Source organism: Garra rufa, chromosome 21, assembly GCF_049309525.1.
Source record: "Garra rufa chromosome 21, GarRuf1.0, whole genome shotgun sequence".
Taxonomy (NCBI): Eukaryota; Metazoa; Chordata; class Actinopteri; order Cypriniformes; family Cyprinidae; genus Garra; species Garra rufa.
Window position 1 is genome coordinate 4869551 of NC_133381.1, and position 21028 is coordinate 4890578.

Here is a 21028-nt window from a genome sequence, read left to right on the forward strand (position 1 = left end):
TTGAGATATTCAATGAGAAAAACATTTTCATTTGGAAAGTTCTTTTTTTATTTTAATTTTATTTTATTATTAAGAAAGTAAAATGCATTATGAATGAGAAAAAATGTCAAAGGTTTTAATTTGAAAAGTTGTTTTAAAGGCAGAATTTATATTTTGTTTTATTTTATTATTTTATTTTATTTAAGAAAGTAAATGGGATACTTTTTCATTTGGAAAATTCTTTTAAATGCAGGATTTTATTTTATTATATTTTATTTAAGAAAATAAATGGGATATTCAAAGAAAAAAAATCAAACTTTTTCATTTGGAAAGTTCTTTTAAAGGCAGGATTTTATTTTATTTAGAAAAGTTGCTGCAAAAACAGAATTATTTTATTTTATTTTATTTTGAAAATCAATGGGATATTCAATGAGAAAAAATGGCAAACTTTTTCATTTGCAAAATTCTTTTAAATGCAGGATTTTATTTAATTTTTAATTTGTATTTTATTTTATTTAGAAAGTAAAATGGATATTAAATGATGTCAAACGTTTTAATTTGAAAGGTTGTTTTAAAAGCAGAATTTATATTTTATTTTATTAATTTTTTTAAAGAGAGTAAATGGGATATTCAATGATTTTATTTTATTGTATTGTATTTTATTTAAGAAAATAAATGGGATGTTTAATAAAAAAAAAATCAAACTCTTTTCATTTGGAAAGTTCTTTTAAAGGCAGGGTTTTATTTTATTTTATTTTATTTTATTTGAGAAAATAAAAGGGATATTCAATGAGAAAAACATTTTCATTTGGAAATTTTTATTTTTATTTTTTTAGAAAGTAAAATGGATATTGAATGAGGAAAAATGTTGAACTTTTTCATTTGGAAAGTTCTTTTAAAGAAAGGATTTTATTTTATTTTATTTTATTTAGAAAGTAAACGGAATATTCAATGAGAAATGTTTTTAACTTTTTCATTTAGAAAGTTCTTTTGAAGACAGGATTTTATTTTATTTTATTTATTTTATTTCGAAGGTAAATGGGATATTCAATGAGAAAAATTGTAAACTTTTTTCAGTTGGAAAGTTCTTGTAAAGGCAGGATTTTATTTATTTTCTTTACAGTAAATAGGACATTCATTGAGAAAAAAAAATTGAACTTTTTAATTTGGAAAATTCTTTTAAAGGATTTTATTTTTAATTTTTTTATTAGAAAGTAATTGGGATATTCAGTGAGAAAAAAAGATAAAACTTTTTCATTTAAGGATGTTCTTGCAGGAATTTTTTTTTTTTTTTTTTTTTTTTTTTTTCCAAGAACACAAACAGCAGCAGAGGTGGCAAAATAACTAACTAAACCTAAAAATAAACCAGAATGATTTTACAGTGCTTCATAAGAAAATCAAAATGATGAAGAAGCAAAAGCAAACCTGAGTTACTTCTTCTTTGTATAAATCCATGTAATTAAAATATTGATTCACAAAATCAGGATATTGCACATCAAAGAAATGCTAGACCATCTCAGACATGACAGAAGTTATGAAGAACTGTTTATCAGACGAAAATCAGCGCTAAAATAGACACGGCACCAGACTGCAACAGCAAAGCCAGGGATCTAATTCAGATATAAACAGCATGAAGACTGTAATGCTTTCTTAAATATTTTTGGAGGCTGATGTGATTTGCATCATTTCCTTTCATCCTTTTTAAGCTCATTACCACAACTGAGCGCAGGAAACATTGGGAAGCTCATTAGACATCAAAAACACCGTTTTGTTCGTGTTAAACACGCATCTGTCTCCAAGATCATTTCAAAATCAGCACAGTGAATGAAAAAGCGGTTTTATACTTAAGAGTGACATTAATGATAAGTAGTTAAAGATTTCCAAAAGATTTAAAATCACACTAAATGCATGCTTGACACAAATTACAAGTAAATGAGCTTGAGAAGCTGCAAAAAAAGCAAAAATAAAATAAAGAATAAATACTAAATAAATTAAAATTAAATTAAATTAATTAAATTAAATAAATAAAAAATACAAAATTAACACTTATTTCTTTTAACATTTTTGAATCTCTTTATTATAAACTCACCAGTATTTTATGGGTTTTCCTGTCTGAAAACAGAAACTAGAGGCACAAAAGCACATTAATAAAGAGCACAAGAGAGTTTTAAAGCTGTTTTGTCTATAAGCTGAATTTTCAAGTTAATTTTTGGGGGAACATTTTTAGTTTTATAAATAAATAAATAAAATAAATACATAAATACTCTTAAAATAATATAGTAATTTTGGAGCCAATATTGGGGGAACAGCTCCAATGTTTGATTTATAAATAAAAAAATAAAAATAAAAAAATAAAAATTCTCTCCCTGAAATTACTTTTCTGTTGATGTAAAATAAATTACATTAAATTAAATTAAAACATAAAAATACAAATATTTATCTCCTAGAAAAGACTTTTCTGTTTATATAAAATACATATTAAAATTAAATTAAATTAAGACATTAAAATATAAATATCTCCCTGAAATTACTTTTCTGTTGATGTAAAATAAAATAAAATAAAAATGTATCTCCCTGAAAAGACTTTTCTGTTGATGCAAAATAAATATACCATAAAATAAATGAAATTAAAACATTTAAAAAAAAACAAAATTATGTATATATTTTTTCTCTCCCTGAACATTTTTTTCTATTAATGTAAAATAAATATAAAATAAAATATAATTATAAATTAAAACATAAAAAATACAAATATTTATCTACCTGAAAAGACCTTCCTGTTGATGTAAAATAAAATACAATACAATAAAATAAATAATTCTCTTCCTGAAATTACTTTTCTGTTGATGTAAAATAATATAAAATAAATTAATTAAATTAATTTAAAACATTAAAAAAATAAAAATATTTATCTTCCTGAATAGACTTTTCTGCTGATGTAAAATAAAATAAAAATAAAATAAAATAAAAATGCATCTCTCTGAAATTACTTTTCTGTTCTGTTGATGTAAAATAAATATAACATTAAATTAAAAAACATTAAAAAAAATATTTCTCTTCCTGAAAAGACTTTTTTGTTGATGTAACCAAGATCAAATGGACAAGAAAATATGAAAATAAATGAATACCATAACAACACCTGATTTAAATCAAACTGCAATGGATCCAAAGTAACACAAAAAAAAAATCATAAAATACATTACTAACATATAAATAAAATATATGCTTTATTTGCAAATAATGCATATAATAATAAAATTATTTTCTGTTATTTGTGGTGGACTGTGCGTCCAAAATGTGTGAATTAAAAGTCCAGTTTAAGCTCTCCGATCAACAAGTGTTGCTTGCTTTTCAGCTCCTTAGACAAACTAAAAAAATAGTTATTTGTCAAATAAAGACTTAAATGACAGTGTGACATGTTGCGCCGCATGCAACGTCATGTTAGACAGCATGCGTGTGTGACGGTGGTGAGTCACGGCCTCGTCAAACGTCACTCAGAGCTCAAAGCGCCAGTTCACCAGGCAAGCAGACTTGTGATAATTGTCAGAAATAACAGGTTCTTCTCCTTTAATTGCCATTCTCACGATGTGCCCATGCCGCAAGCGAAAGCCACTGGGGTTGGCGAGACCTGCCAAGCGCGATCTCGTCGTGTCCCAGAGTTCTGCGATGTGCTGAATGCGTAAACAGATGCGGTTTAACTCGTCCTGACCTTCGCCAACATGACCCACAGCGTTTCGCATCAGCAGGTCAATTTGGCCGTCAACGCTCGCAAAAATGTCCTAGGGACTGTCAATTATGGAATTATATTTTGTGAGAATATAAAAGACGTCTGTGCACTTAGAAAACAAACTGCTTGGGTTGCAAAAAAAGATTACAAATCAAAGAAGTTCAACAAAAGCACAGACAAAAAAACAAAAGCAACTAATGAGCACTATTTACTATGTGAATGAATGCTCCTTTTCTTATTCTGCATGATTATTCAGTACGTTATTGCCTAAAGCAATAAATAAATCAATGAATGAATGAATGCTCAAAATACAGTAATTTTCAAGCTGATTTTTGGGGGAACATCTGCAATTTTTAGTTTTAGAAAAAAATTAAAAAATAAAATAAAATAAAATAGTACAGGATTTTTCGAGCTAATTCTTGGGGGAATATCTGCAATTTTTAGCTTTATAAATAAACAAATAAATACTCTTACAATATTACAGTAATTTTCAAGCCACTTTTGGGGAAAACATCTAAAATGTTTTGTTTTATAAATAAAATAAAATATTACAGGATTTTTTTGAGAAAATTCTTGGGGGAACATCTACAATTTTTAGTTTAAAAATAAACAAATAAATACATTTTCTTAAAATATTACAGTAATTTTTAAGCCAATTTTGGGGGGGAACATCTGGAATTTTTAGTTTTATAAATAAAGTTAAATAAAATAAAATATTACAGGATTTTTTAAGTGAATTTTAGGGGGAACATTTAGATTTTTAGTTTTATAAATACACAAATAATTAAATACTTTTAAACAGTACAGTCCTTTTCAAGCTAATTCTAAGAGGAACATCTGCAATTTTAAGTTTTATAAATAAAATAAAATAAAACTGAAAATATTACAGGATTTTTTGAGAAAATTCTTGGAGGAACATTTACAATTTTTAGTTTAAAAAAAATAATATTTTTTTTTTTAATATTACAGTAATTTTCAAGCCAAATTTGGTGGGAACATCTGGAATTTTTAGTTTTATAAATAAAATTAAATGAAAAATAAAATAAAAAATAAAATAAAATAAAATAAATATTACAGGATATTTTTAGCCAATTCTTGGGGGGAAATCTACAATGTTTAGCTTTATAAATAAATACAGAAATTCTCTTAAAATATTACAGTAATTTTCAAGCCAATTTTGGGGGGGAACATCTGGAATTTTTAGTTTTATAAATAAAGTTAAATAAAATAAAATATTACAGGATTTTTAAGTGAATTTTTGGGGGAACATTTAGATTTTTAGTTTTATAAATACACAAATAATTAAATACTTTTAAACAGTACAGTCCTTTTCAAGCTAATTCTAAGAGGAACATCTGCAATTTTAAGTTTTATAAATAAAATAAAATAAAACTGAAAATATTACAGGATTTTTTGAGAAAATTCTTGGGGGAACATTTACAATTTTTAGTTAAAAAAAAATAAATAAATAATTTTTTTTTTTTAATATTACAGTAATTTTCAAGCCAAATTTGGGGGGAACATCTGGAATTTTTAGTTTTATAAATAAAATTAAATGAAAAATAAAATAAAAAATAAAATGAAATAAATATTACAGGATATTTTTAGCCAATTCTTGGGGGGAAATCTACAATGTTTAGCTTTATAAATAAATACAGAAATTCTCTTAAAATATTACAGTAATTTTCAAGCCAATTTTGGGAGGAACATCTGAAATTATTGTTGTTTTATAAATAAAGTAAAATAAAATAAAATAAAATAAAATATTACAGTAATTTTCCAGCTAATTTTGAGGGAAACGTCTGCAATTTTATAAATAAAATAAAATAGCATGAAATAAAATAAAAACATTAAAAAATATATTTCTCTCCCTAAAAATAATTCTGTTCAAATAAAATAAAATGTTGTTGATGCAACCAAGACAAAACAGGAAAGGAAAAAATAACCAATAATATCATAACAATTAGATTAGATAATAAATAACCACACTTTATTTAATTTAATTGCAATGGATCCAATAAAGTCATTTTCCATATCTGATTACAAACGGTCAAGAATTTTAATTTGAATTCAAAAAATGTATTTCTAATATATAAATTATTAAATAAAGAGTATTCTTTCATTTCAATTAATAAAAAGAAATTTCTTAAAACTCATTTTTTAAATCTAGGTTTTACATCTGGAGTATATTTCTGAGCAAATTTGGAGCAAATTTTATAGTAAGCCTTTTTCAACTCCTTGTGACAGCTAATAATAAAAATGCAAAACTTTAAGAACAAAAAGAGGTCATTTGCATTGTGTATTGACGGCAAAATCAAGAAACATCAATCTGTATGACTCCCCATTTAACAATTTCAAGCCCAATTGATGTCACTGATTAAATTTAAACTAACAAACGTAACCTCTTAACGTTTTATTTATAGAGCATTGCTTTCAACGGTAAACTCATAAGCGCTCTAATGTATGAAGGTGAGAAACGTCTCCTGAAAGCATTAATGCGCACTTCCTCCGGCGGCCAGGAATAATGTTCAGCATCGAATGCCCTGTTCATGCCTGTGTGGTCCGAACTGAAGCGGGCCAAGCTAAAGCCGGGCCTAAGAAGGGCACACACACACAAGGACCACAGTGAAGCCACGCTCGCAGGAAGACCACCAGCGCTCGGCCGACAAAGAGCAGATATTCGCAGCGCCGCTGACGTGTTCAGAGACAGCAGAAACTCAGCGGCATGAATGAAAATACAGTCTGTCTCGTGAGCCGCTATAATTAGCAGAATGTGCAGTCAGGAGTTTCTCGTGTGACCTTCCAGTGTGAAAAATCACTCAATTCTGAGGTGGAAAACGAAAAATGGAAATACATTTGCTGAGAAAGAACCGCGTTTATACATTTGCTAAGAACTCCCTGCTAACGTTTATTTGCACACGCTGGCTGTGTTGTTTCAGCATCTGAGTCGCTAAAGGAAATACACAAATCACATTAACTTCATTAATACACAGCTTGTTCTTACTGTGATTGATTAATCAGTGCATTGGTAGTTTAATACAACATAATCAGCCTATAAAATAGGTTAGGGGTTAGGTTTATTTAAAATAAAATAAAATAAAATAAAATAAAATAAAATAAAATAAAATAAAATAAAATAAAAATTTAAAATAAAATTTTATTTTTATATAAAATTAATAAGATAAGATTTTAAAACAAATTTGTTTAATTCTTAATTTTTCCTTATTGAACATCCCATGTACTTTCTTAAATAAAATAAAATAAAATCCTGTTTTTAAAACTATTTCTGTCAATAAATAATTTTATTTTTTTATTTTTTATTTTTTTTCCTTATTGAACATGTACTTTCTAAAATAAAATAAAATCAAATAAAATAAAATAAAATAAAACAATAAAATAAAATCCTGTTTTAAAAACAATTTTTGTCAATAAATAATTTAAATTTTACTTTTCACTGAGTATCTTTTGTATTTTCTAAAATAAAATAAAGTAAAATTAAGTAAAATAAAATAAAATAAAAATCCTGCATTTAAAACAGCTTTTGCAAATGAAATATTTTTACTCACGGAACATCTAATATAAAATACAATAAATTAATTGAATAATTTATTTTTCTCATTGAACATCCCATGTACTTTCTTAATAAAATAAAATAAAATAAAATAAAATAAAATAAAAAATTTAAAATAAAATCTTATTTTTATATAAAATTAATAAGATAAGATTTTAAAACAAATTTTTTTAATTCTTAATTTTTCCTTATTGAACATCCCATGTACTTTCTTAAATAAAATAAAATAAAACACAATAAAATAAAATCCTGTTTTAAAAACAATTTCTGTCAACAAATATTTTTTTTTTTAATTTTTCTTTTTTTCTTATTGAACATGTACTTTCTAAAATAAAATAAAATAAAATAAAATAAAACACAATAAAATAAAATCTTGTTTTAAAAACCATTTTTGTCAATAAATAATTTAAATTTTACTTTTCACTGAGTATCTTTTGTATTTTCTAAAATAAAATAAAGTAAAATTAAGTAAAATAAAATAAAAATCCTGCATTTAAAACAGCCTTTGCAAATGAAATATTTTTACTCACGGAACATCTAATATAAAATACAATAAATTAATTGAATAATTTATTTTTCTCATTGAACATCCCATGTACTTTCTTAATAAAATAAAATAAAATAAAATAAAATAAAAAATTTAAAATAAAATTTTATTTTTATATAAAATTAATAAGATAAGATTTTAAAACAAATTTTTTTAATTCTTAATTTTTCCTTATTGAACATCCCATGTACTTTCTTAAATAAAATAAAATAAAACACAATAAAATAAAATCCTGTTTTAAAAACAATTTGTCAACAAATATTTTTTTTTTAATTTTTCTTTTTTTCCTTATTGAACATGTACTTTCTAAAATAAAATAAAATAAAATAAAACACAATAAAATAAAATTCTGTTTTAAAAACCATTTTTGTCAATAAATAATTTAAATTTTACTTTTCACTGAGTATCTTTTGTATTTTCTAAAATAAAATAAAGTAAAATTAAGTAAAATAAAATAAAAATCCTGCATTTAAAACAGCCTTTGCAAATGAAATATTTTTACTCACGGAACATCTAATATAAAATACAATAAATTAATTGAATAATTTATTTTTCTCATTGAACATCCCATGTACTTTCTTAAAATAAAATAAAATAAAATAAAATAAAATAAAACGAGAAAAATGTCAAAATAAATAAATAAAAATCATGCCTTTAAAACATTTGAAACATTTTTACTCATCGAACATCCTTTCTTAAATAAAATAAAAAAAATTGAATAAAAAATCGCGCCTTTAAAACAACTTCTGCAAATGACACATTTCTCCCTCATTGAACATCCCATGTACTTTTAAAAATAAAATAAAATAAAAAATTCAATAAAATTCATTGAGTATCCTATTTACTTATATCTTGCTCTTAAGGTAAAAGATTAATCATTGTATGGTTTTTATATAAAATAAAATATTAAAACACAACAAAATAAAGTCAATTATAAAACAAAAAAATCAAATAATAAAATCAAAGAAATCAAATTGCAATGGATTTAAGTCACAAGCAACATTTTCCATACATTTAATAACAAACTGCTAAAAAAGAAAATTTGCATTAATAAAATATTTCGTTATTAAATTCACTAAATTCTGAGGTGGAAAATAAAGAATGGAAATAAATTTGCAAAGAATAAACTGTGCTCCTGCTAGCATTTATTTGCACACGCTAAAGAAATTTACACAAACATCCCATTAAAATATCCCATGGTTTATCAGCAGATTTATGTGGGCGGTAATAGTGCAATGTTAATTGTGTCAGGAAATGGATAATAAATAGCTTTCTATAATGAGCCTCATTATTGTGCAAAAGAATGACAATGATGTCATTAAAATGTAAATATGCATGACACAAAGCTATACCAGTGTAGAGTTTCAAGCTTAAAGGGAAAATTTACCTCATGCTGTTCTAAACATGTATGTTTCTTTCTTCAGTTGCGGTACCCATTGACTTCCAGTATTTTTTTCCACTACTATGGAAGTCAATGGCTACCGTCAAATGCCTGTTTATCAACATTCTTCAAAATATCTTCTGTGCTCAACAAAAAAAAAAAAAAAAAAAAAAAAAAAAAAAAAAAAAACTCATACAGGTTGAGGGGAGTAAATAAAGACAATTTCATTTTTGGGTGAACTGTCTCTTTAAAAGAATTCAGTATGTCTATTTACATTAAACTTCATATGACTTTCTGTGTTAACTGACCAAGTGCAGTAATGCATTTGTCTGATCAGTTTGGTTCTCAGACATTTAGGGAACGAACGGTCTGCTCTGCTGTGGGAGAAACATTTCCTGCCATGACCACAGCACATCCTGAGCTGAGATATTATTAGTATAAACATCAGGAGATCTTTACATTCTCTGAAGAACATATGAGTGCAGACATGCCTTCACGATGCTAGGCTTTTGTGGATGGTTGCTAGGGTATTGCTGTGGTTACTAGGGTGTTCTGAGTGCTTGCTAGGGTGTAAAAGGTGGTTGTTAGGCTGATCTGACTCAAATTACAAAAAACTAGTTAACGCTTATGCAAGGGTGTTTCTAATAAAGTGTCTATGGGATTTGACAGCATTTTTTCTTCTGACTGCCGAAATCAGTCTAAATTTTCTTCCTTTGATTGAAAGTTGTGAAAACACTATAATGGAGTTTTTCTTTTGTTATTTGAGCAAATGTGAATGCAAAAAATGTATTTGTGGTACTCTCCCATTCACTGCTCTCAGATTTTACCCAACTATGACGACTTCTGCTATGAGAAACCCGGAAATGTGAGAAAGGTCCATTGTGTATTGGTTGATAGACTGATCTGATTTGGGTAGTTGCTAGGCTGATCTGGGTAGTTCCTGTATTGTTTTAAGTGGTTGCTAGGCTGAAATTATCTGAGTAGTTGCTAGGCTGTTCTGGGTGGTTGCTAGGCTTAACTGATCTGAGTGGTTGCTAGGCTGTTCTAAATGGTTGCTAGGCTGATCTGAGCGGTTGCTAGGCTGTTCTGGATGGTTACTAGGTTGTTATAAGTGGTTGCTAGGCTGATCTGACCTGAGTGGTTGCTAGGCTGTTCTGTACGGTTGCTAGGTCGTTCTAAGTGGTTGCTAGGCTGCTCTGTATGGTTGCTAGGTCGTTCTAAGTGGTTGCTAGACTGATCTGACCTGAGTGGTTGCTAGGCTGTTCTGTACGGTTGCTAGTTCGTTCTAAGTGGTTGCTAGGCTGTTCTGATCTGAGCGGTTGCTGGGCTGTTTTGGATGGGTGCTAGATTGTTTAAGTGGTTGCTAGGCTGTTCTGTACGGTTGCTAGGTCGTTCTAAGTGGTTGCTAGGCTGATCTAATCTGAACGGTTGCTAGGCTGTTCTGGATGGTTGCTAGGTTGTTTAAGTGGTTGCTAGGCTGTTCTGTATGGTTACTAGGTTGTTCTCAGTGGTTGCTAGGCTGATCTGATCTGAGCGGTTGCTAGGCTGTTCTGGATGGCTGCTAGGTTGTTTAAGTGGTTGCTAGGCTGTTCTGATCTGAGTGGTTGCTAGGTTGTTCTGGATGGTTGTTAGGCTGTTCTAAGTGGTTGCTAGGCTGATCTGATCTGAGTGGTTGCTAGGCTGTTCTGGATGGTTGCAAGGTTGTTTTAAATGGTTGTTAGGCTGATCTGGTCTGAGTGGTTGCTAGGCTGTTCTGGATGGTTGCTAGGCTTATCTGATCTGAGTGGTTGCTAGGCTGTTCTGGATGCTTGCTAGGCTGATCTGATCTGAGTGGTTGCTAGGCTGTTCTGGATGGTTGCTAGGGGGTTCTAACTGGTTGCTAGGCTGATCTAAATGGTTTCTAGGTTGTTCTGGATGGTTGCTAGGCTGATCTGTTCTAAGTGGTTGCTAAGCTGTTCTAAGTGGTTACTGGGCTGATCTGAGTGGTTCTTATATTGTTCTGAATGGTTGCTATAATGTGCTAAGTGGTTGTTAGACTTCTTTGAGTGGCTATGATGTGATATATGATGTTCTGAATAGTTTCTAGGTTGTTCTAAGTGGTTGCTAGGCTGTTCTAAGTGGTTCCTGGATAGTCCTAAGTGGCTGCTAAGCTGTTCTAAGGTGTTTAGGCTGTTCTGAGTTGCAGTTCTAAGGTTGATAGGCTGTTCTAAGCTGTTCTAATGTTGCCACTCTGGCTGTTCTGAGTGGTTGCTCGGCTGATCTAAGTGGTTGTTGGGCTTTATAAAGTTCTGAATAGTTGCTTGCTAGGTTCTTCCAAGTGGTTCCTAGACAGCTCCGAGTGGTTGATAAGCTGTTCTAAGTTTGCTAGGCTGTTCTGAGTGGTAGTTGTAGGGTTTTCTAAGCTGTACTAAATTGTTCTAAGGTGCCTACTTACTGGTCCAAATCAAACAAGTTCACTCTCAAGTGATATTCAGGTCTGTGGCTCAGCCCCTCCTTAAACTAAAGTGTCGGTCTAAATACTAGTAAGTGTAATTTTGATGTTGAACTCACATCACACACCAAATTCAGCACAGCACCTAACATGACCCCGAAACAGAAGAGGGAGAGAGAGAGAGAGCACGAGGGCTGCAGGAGCACATGTTTTTCCGCGCTTACACAAACACCTGAGGCGCGCGCTCTGACCGCGTGCCAAAATCCAAACCTGTGAGGCGCGCAAAACAGACGGATGAATCACGGCCGCTAATGCGCTCGTTAACGCGCCGCGGGGCGTCACGGGAGCCAGACGTGATCCAAGAGCCAACACAGCGACTGTCATTACGCAACCTGACACACCTGAAGCGAGGACGAGACGCACCACGGAGAGTTAACAGGCACAGGAATGAGAGCGGGACGCGGAGAGGCTGAGAAAGAGAGAAAATCCAAGCCCCTCGCTTTCGGATTGACAGGAGCTGAGGTTGCATCCCGCTGGATGTGAGTAGGAAACGCAGGACCACTGACAAGAGGGCTGAACCCTCTCGGCTGCTCTGATGTCACCAAACACATGACCCAGCCTCTCCAGTAACAGCCCATCAGGAGGGGAAAAAAAGTGTGTTTTAAAGCTTACACGTTTTTGGATTGTGAGAATGTCTCATTCCCCTCACAAACAACCACAGAACCACAAGTGCGGTGCACGAGATTTCCCCAGGACGACAGGAGGGAGCCACTGGGGCGTAAATGGTTAATCAGAGTGGGTCAACCCCAGTCACAGAGACCCAACGAGTCAGTAAGTACGCTCTAACCACACTCGTATATGCCGTCGATATCTGTGCCTGAACGCTCTGGGAAGCGTGCGGCCGTGCGCCGGCTGCTTTTGTTTGTTTGCCGTCGTTCGCGTTCAGATGCCTTGATATGATTTGTGCTCCCAGTTTAGGACTTCAAGGGTCACCACGACCTCCAGAGGAGGAGAGAGCCGAGGAGATCCACGTGCGGCTATGGCGTCTAACAGTCTTTTCAGCTCGGTGACTCCGTGTCAGCAGAACTTTTTCTGGGGTGAGTGCTGTGCAAAATTATTTTCATTTCACTGCGGTTCAGCGGCGGGTCACACAGAAGGCGAGCGGGTCGATAACCGACGGCGCACGCGCACGCCAAAACTCGCCGTGTTTGGGTTCGCGTGCGGGATGCCGACTTGTTTGTGTAAGTTAAAAACACATATGTGGGACGACCAGGCAGAGACAGAGAAAAACCCTTCTGGATGTATAAACATTCACTCTGTTTCAATTTACACAGCTACATTAGAACAAGATGTGGAAAAGCTGCAACGGTGCACGATCTGCAGCGGTTAATTCCGATTGATAAATGGTTAACGAGGGAGCTTGTATTTATTCTTATGAATGAAAAGTGCTTAAACAAACACGAGCCGCTTTTTATTTGCGTTCAGCTTAGTTTAGGCTTTCTCAAACATGCAGAGGAAATAAAATGGAGCTTTTTTTAATAGACAAAGTCAAAAGCAAAGCTTGAAAATTGAGTCCGGCGCACAAAAAAAGCCACATGTAAAACACAATCTATGCAAAACCTATTTGAATACCTCAGCTATTCAAAATATACTAACATGTAAAAGCCAAACAAATCTCCATCTTATCACACGGCACGTATGGAAATACAAATACAAAACGCTGTTGACAGAGCGATCAGAGATTGTACTTACAGTATTTTCCTCATCAAGTTTCTCATGTTGACGTAATCGGAGGCCCTTCTAGACAAACATATGGAGGCAGGATATTGAGTCCGAGCCAGACAGCGTGAGCTTCATGGTTTTGTCATCACTGTCGATGCACATCAAGGCGTTCGAGGTGGCGTCTCTAATGCACGAGGCCACAGAGGCACGTTACACCTCACATGCCCTGAGTGCATTAAAATATACCGCTTTACATTATTGCATGCTAACATATTCAAAAAATACACCTTTGTTATAAATACATCCATTTCAAGTGCCTTGCATTGATTCAAAGGACAAACTGGCACTGGACAGCCGTTGCTTTAGAAACAAAATTGAAAAAACATTTAATTTCCCAATTCCCTATAAAAACAAAAAGCTCTTAAACAAACATGCAAACTCTTTAATTTCTTTTCATTCGCATTCAGCTTAGTGTAGGCTTTTTCAAATATGCAAAAGGAAATAAAATGCCAAATAAATCTCGATTTTTAACAAAAGGGGACAATAAAAGTCGAGGTCCGACACAACATTCTGTTGTTCCAGCAACAAAATAGAACAAACATCTAATTTTTTGACTCCCAATAAGCACTTCAGCATGCAAACACTTTGTGTTTAGGCTTTTTGAAACATGCACAAGAAAACAAAATGAGATTTTTAACAAAACGAGCTGCAGAAGGGGTCTATAAAAGTTTTTGACGTCTAATATAACACTTGTTTTAGCATCAAAATTGAAAAACCACTGAAATGTATTGATCCATATAAGTTTAAAAGCAACTAAACGAACATGCAAAGATAGAATTCCTATTTATTTGTTTTCAGCACAGTCAAGGCTTTTCAAGCAAGCAAAAGAAAAGAAAATGCCAATTAAATGGAGATTTTCACTAAAATACGTTGCATAAAAGTTTTTGAGGTCCGATATAACATACTGTTGTTTTAACTTCTTAAATCATATAAGTTAAAAAGCAATTAAACAAACATGCAAACAATTTTCCTATTTATGTTTTCAGCACAGTCAAGGCATATTCAAGCATGCAAAAGGAAATAAAATGACAAATCATTGGAGATCTTTACCAAAATACGCTGCATAGGAAGGTCTAATAAAAGTTTTTGAGGTCAGATAGAACATGCGCTTGTTTTAGCATCAAAATTGAAAAAACATTAATTTTTTGATTCATACAAGTTAAAAAGCAATAAAACAAGCATGCAAACATAATTGTCCTATTTATTTGTTTTCAGCACAGTCTAGGCTTTTTCAAGCATGCAAAAGGCTCAAAATACGCTGCGTTAGGGGTCAAAAACGTTTTTGAGGTCTGATACAACATACTTTTGTCTTAGCATCAAAATAGAAAAATAATTTAATTTCTTGATTCTCTATAAGCTAAAAAGCACTTAATATGCAAACACTTTAATTTTCCTCTTTATTTGCGTGCATCTCAGTTTAGGCTTTTTCAAACATGCAAAAGAAAAGAAAATAGCAATTGAATGGAGCAGAAATTGTTTTAAAAAAATTTTTGACTTACAGCACACTATTGTGGTTCTAGAATCAAAATGGAAAAAGGCGAAAAACATCTTATTTACACAGACTTTTAAAAGCCATTTACAAAGAGACACAGCCAGCGATATTCAATTTAATAACTGGATTGTAACTATATTTTACATTCATAATTGCATGTTATATTCGATTTAGGTTTAGAATAAACCTTTAAACTTAAAGCAGGATACGCTAATAATGACGTACGCACTAAGTGATTGTCTAGACACTAAAATGTTGAAATTCGTCCTACAGTGGTTAAAATTCAACGCAGCCTGAAATATGAGAGCGCACTGCAGCAGCACAAACATCTTGTCACATATCCCCGTTTACACAAACACAAACATTATGAATGTCGTTCAGACTCCTTCAGGTGACGAACGGCCGTCACATGCAACACGTACAGATGTTAAACAAGCTCTTGGCAAATTTTGTGGAGCGTCACTAATCAATTAGCAGCGTGTTGTTGGGCTCAGAGGTGACATGTGCTTCTCATTTAGAGCCAGCGCTGATATCCTGGCCTGGACTGAGCGGATTCAGTCAGCTAATTGATAATCACATCTCTCGTTTACACTAGAAAAACAACATTAATGGACGAAACGCGACCTGGGTAAGCAAACCTCAGAGAGCGAGCAGGCAGAGATGATATGGCCAGGGAAATATAAATGCTCAATTATTTTTTATTTATTCAAGCAGGAATCATTCGACTGAATAATATGCATTGTAAAACAAATGAAATGAAAGATTTATGCTCTTTGCTTTCTTATCTGGATTGTTTTATATCATCTTAATTTGGGAGGAAAAAAAGTTTGCATTTATTTTGGCTTCAACATCAAGGACCTCTACGTTTTATAACGTCGTATTGCCAACAAAAGGCTTGAAATAATTTACGCCATGTGCGACACGTTAGAAGCAAATCGCTGCATCTCTCAGAGCATGTGCATTTCCTTAACGTGAGTTTGTCACTAACGTAACGTGTGCGATAATCTGTCTCCAAATCTATAATTACCCGTTCACGACCGGACAGCTTCAAGAGACCGAAATCAATGATAACGGACAGTGTGTCAAGGAAAAAAGAGAGAGAGAGAGAGAGAGAGAGAGACATGAACAAGAAAAGGAAACATAATTAGACAGATTACAGAGTGAATGGTAAGAAAAATGAGCTTTGATTCCTCCGAGGACGAGGTTGTAATGTGATATGAGACACGCTGATGCAGGAGTTCATTTTTGCTGGAGCTGCTCAAAGCAAACAGAGAAACCAGAGGAGAACAAATCAAAACGTCTGAGAGCACTTCTTGGTATTTTGTTTAAGTTTTAGGAGTTTGAACATTTGACAAAGAAAAATAAATGCTTTAAATTCTGCACTATTTAGAACAATTATGTTCACTAGTTTTGGTCTGATTTGCTATGCAATCTAAACGATGCTTTAAAAGCATTGTCTTATTTTTTTTTAAAATGCATGATCGCAATACTACAAAACTGCATTTAACTTTAAATTTCATTTGACTTCAAATGCAATCAGAACCCTATAATCTGCTAGACAGGACACCAAGAACGACATTTCCATACTAAAAAAAAAAAAAAAAAAAGCGCGGCTTCTCTCATGGAGATCCTGCGCCACACACCGTATCCAATGTGCTTCTCGACATGACAAAGAGGGGCATTGATGTCTCATACAAACTTGGAGGGAGCTTCTTAGAAAATAATCAAACACTTAACCATGGAGTCTCGGTCGGCCAAACACAACATTAAAAGTGGGAAACAATAAATAGTCCCATAACACGAAGAGACCCGACTTCTGTAACGTGGAAACCCAGTCAACAAACCATCAGAGTGGCCACAAACCATCTTTAAATCATAGCCAGCCAACCCAGCGCCTCTGATATATCACCGTTTGAAGCTGTCGCTGATGGAAATATACATGAAAATACAGAATTCATAGGCAGTGGATTGTGTACGAGGGACGGAGCCAATGGTTGATGTAAGTGTATTTAAAGAGGAGGATTATAGAGCTGGAATCCAGACAAACAGCTCCGATAATGAATGGCCCCCTCATACCGCCAGCTCAAAACGTCCTTCGGACCGTCTCAGCCATGACAAGGAGGAATAATATAGAGATTTTTGATTTAAAGAGCAGTATTTTACAAATAGATTTCTTAAATTGCAATAATAAATAAATCTGTTTTACTCCTTTTCTAATTTAAGACAACAAACCCTGTTACAAACAGGGTTTCTTGAAGGTAAATCTAAGAATATTTAAAGACCAAGTATAAAAATAAATGGCTGAATAAATAAGCTTTCCATTGATGTATGGTTTGTTAGGATAGGACAATATTTGGTTGAGATACAATCTGGAATCTGAGGGTGCAAAAAATAGTAAATACTGAGAAAATCACTTTTAAAGTTGTCCAAATGAAGTTCTTAGCAATGCATATTACTAATCAAAAATTAAGTTTTGATATATTTACGGTAGGAAATTTACGAAATATCTTCATGAAACATGAACTTTACTTAATATCCTAATGATTTTTGGCATTAAAGAAATATCGATAATTTTGACCCATGCAACGTATTTTTGGCTATTGCTACTTAAGATTGCTTTTGTAGTACACATATCTGCCAATTGGCTCTGAAAAATCAACTTAACGCAAAGTACAAAGTTTCTATCGCCTATTGACAGATATTTGCTCTTGTTTTAAGCATAAACTCACTTAATTGTATTCGATTTCTTCGAAAAAAAGACTTCATATGTTCAGTTTGCATCTCCAGCTTGTATCTTGATTTAAGGATGTTTAGAAATTTTGAAAACAAAGCAAAACTACTGAAGATGATGTTCATTTTTGTTCATCATTTGCAGTTGCACTTGGGTGGCTCTTTGATTTAGGACCTTTTTAAGGCCTTCATTTGTGGACGGGTGCATTAAAACCTTTTAAGAGCTGCAGAAACATTGTACTTTTTTTGCATGACAATTTACATGAAAAGATGAGCTGATTTGAGATCTTTTGCACACAAAAAAACTCATGATCATATGAGGGTCTAATTTGCTTTTAATTAAATCACCTAGAAATGCTGCTGAATTGCTAAAGTATTTTCTACTTAAACATTGTTTCAAAATGTCCATGTCTAAATAAAAAGGCAGTGGTTTTAGACTTTCAAATTTCACTGTATACATATTTAGCCTATATATACACATTTGCTGAATCAGCTTCTTGGCTTCCTTTGGCACTGCGGTCATGCAAAATCTGACTTTAAGAGGACTAAAAAAAAAAGTTCTAAAGCACCAAAAAATATCTACATCTTTACCTACAACATTTGACCATTTTGATGTAAAAGGCCTCCTAGGTTTCTTATTTGCTTTCCTGGAGCAATTGGCAAATAGAGAAAGAGTATTGCTACAGAAACCCAGCACTGTACAAAGAAATGACTAACAATCCAAAGCAGCTTTTTCATTAAAAAATAAATCACTTTAATATTGCTGAATTTATCAGGTGATTCATGAGTCCTTCTTTCTCCAGTAAATGTATCTTGATTTAAGGATGTTTAGATGTTTGTATTAGAAATTAAAACTAAAATACTGAAGAAGACGTTCCTTTTTTTGCAGTTGCACTTGGGTGGCTATGAATTTAAGGCGTTCTGCTCTGATTTGAGACTTTTTTAGGGCCTTCATTTGTGGGAGGGCGAATTAAGATTTTTTTGCATGACAATTTACATGAAAAGATCAACTGAAATGGACATGATCTATATTAAAAAGCATGATTTAAGACTTTTTGCACACAAAAAACTCACATGATGACATGAGTGTCACTAATTTGCTTTTAATTAATCACCTAGAAATACTGCTGAATCTTAAGTATTTGTTATTTGAACTTTGTTTAAAATATTTCATCATTTTCATGTCTAAATAAAAAGGCAGTGGTTTCAGACTCATTTGCTGAATCAGCTTCTTGGCTTCCTTTGGCACTGCGGTCATGCAAAATTTGACTTTAGGAGGACTAAAAAGTTCATTAATGCATCTAAAAATATCTACAACTTTACCTACAACGTTTGCATCAAAAACACTGGCACATTTTGATGTAAAAGACCTCCTAGCTTTCTTATTTGCTTTCCTGGAGCAACTGGCAAGTAGAGGAAGAGCATTGCTACACTGTATATTCCTTTTTTTTTGCAGTTGCACTTAGGTGACTATGAATTTAAGACTTTCTGCGTTGAGACATTTTAAGAGCTTTTTTTGCATGACAATTTACATGAAAAGATCAACTGAAATGGACATGATCTATATTAACAAGCATGATTTGAGATCTTTTGCACAAAAACAACATACATGATGACATGAGTGTCAAATTTGCTTTTAGTTAATCACCTAGAAATACTGCTGAATCATAAGTATTTTTTAAACGTTTAAAATATTTCAAAATGTCTAAAAAAACAAAAAAACAAAAAAAAAACTGTGGTTTTAGACTTTCAAATTCCACTGTATATATATTGAGCATATGTATATATTTGCTGAATCAGCTTCTTGGCTTCCTTTGGCACTGTGGTCAATGCAAAATTTGACTTTAGGAGGACTAAAAAAAATCTAAAAATATCTACAACTTTACCTACAATGTTTGCATCAAAAACACTGGCACATTTTGATGTAAAAGGCCTCCTAGGTGTCTTATTTGCTTTCCTGAAGCAATTGGCAAGTAGAGGAAGAGCATTGTTCCAGAAAAACTAGACTCTACAAACAAACGACTAAGAATCCAAAGCAGCTTTTTCTTAAAAAAAAGAAATTACTCTAATATTGCTGAATTTATCAGGCAAATCCATGAGACGTGCTTTCTCCAGTAAATGTACAGTATCTTGGTTTAAGCATGTTTAGATGTTTGTATTAGAAAATAAAACTAAAATACTAAAGATGATGTTCTATTTTTTGCAGTTTCACTTGGGTGACTATGAATTTAAGACTTTCTGCTCTGATTTTTAGAGCCTTCATTTGTGGAAGGGCGAATTAAGACTTTTTAAGAGTTTTTTTGCATGACAATTTACATGAAAAGACAAGCTGGAATGGACATGATGATCTATAGTAACAAGCATGATTTGAGAACATTTGCACAAAAAAAGCATCACATAATCACTTAAGTGTCACTAATTTGCTTCTTAATAATCACCTAGAAATAGTACTGAATCTTAAGTATTTGTTATTTAAGCTTCTTGGCTTCTATTGGCACTGTGGTCATGCAAAATTTGACTTTAGAGATACTAAAAAGTTCATTCTAATGCATCTAAAAATATCTACAACTTTACCTAAAACGTTTGCATCAAAAACATTGGCACATTTTGATGTAAAAGGCCTCCTAGGTTTCTTATTTGCTTTCCTGGAGCAATTGGCAAGTACAGGAAAAGTATTGCTATACAAAACTACACTGTACAAACACACGACTAACAATCCAAAGCAGATTTTTCTTTTTAAAAAGAAATCACTCTAATATTGCTAACTTTATCAGGCAATTCATGAGAGTCACTTTCTTCAGTAAATGTATTTTGATTTGAGGATGTTTAGATGTTTGTGTTAGAAAGTTGCACTTGACAACGAATTTAAGACTTTCTGCTCTGATTTTTAGGGACTTCATTTGTGGAAGGGCGAATTAAGACTTTTTAAGAGCGTTTTTTTTTGCATGCGGTCATGCAAAATTTGACTTTAGGAGTACTAAAATCTTAATTCTAATGCATCTAAAAATATCTACAACTTTACCTACAACGTTTGCATCAAAAACACTGGCACATTTTGATGTAAAAGACCTCCAAGGTTTCTTATTTGCTTTCCTGGAGCAATTGGCAAGTAGAGGAAGAGTATTGCTACAGAAAAACTAAAATACTGAAGATGTTCCTTTTTCTTTTTTGCAGTTGCACTTGGGTGACTATGAATTTAAGACTCTCTGCTCTGACTTGGCACTGCGATCATGCAAATTTTGACTAAACACAAAGTTAATTCTAATGCATCAAAAAATAAAAATCAATAACACCAAAGTGACATTTACCTACAACATGTGCATCAAAAACGCTGGCACATTTTGATGTAAAAGGCCTCCTAGGTGTCTTATTTGCTTTCCTGAAGCAA

The 21028-nt window shown here is 32.1% G+C and overlaps 2 protein-coding genes across 3 annotated transcripts in view; one reads left to right on the top strand and one right to left on the bottom strand.

Annotated features, from left to right (window-relative positions):
- The window catches only part of supt3h (SPT3 homolog, SAGA and STAGA complex component), a 157380-nt gene that overhangs the window by 105435 nt on the left and 30917 nt on the right, over positions 1–21028 (bottom strand). The window lies entirely within an intron of this gene.
- The window catches only part of runx2a (RUNX family transcription factor 2a), a 91023-nt gene continuing 82357 nt past the window's right edge, over positions 12363–21028 (top strand). Inside the window, exons 1-2 of the mRNA XM_073826479.1 lie at positions 12363–12467; positions 12610–12733. Coding sequence (XP_073682580.1) covers positions 12676–12733 — 58 coding nt within the window. The 5' untranslated portion in view covers positions 12363–12467; positions 12610–12675. The remainder of the gene's footprint in view (positions 12468–12609; positions 12734–21028) is intronic.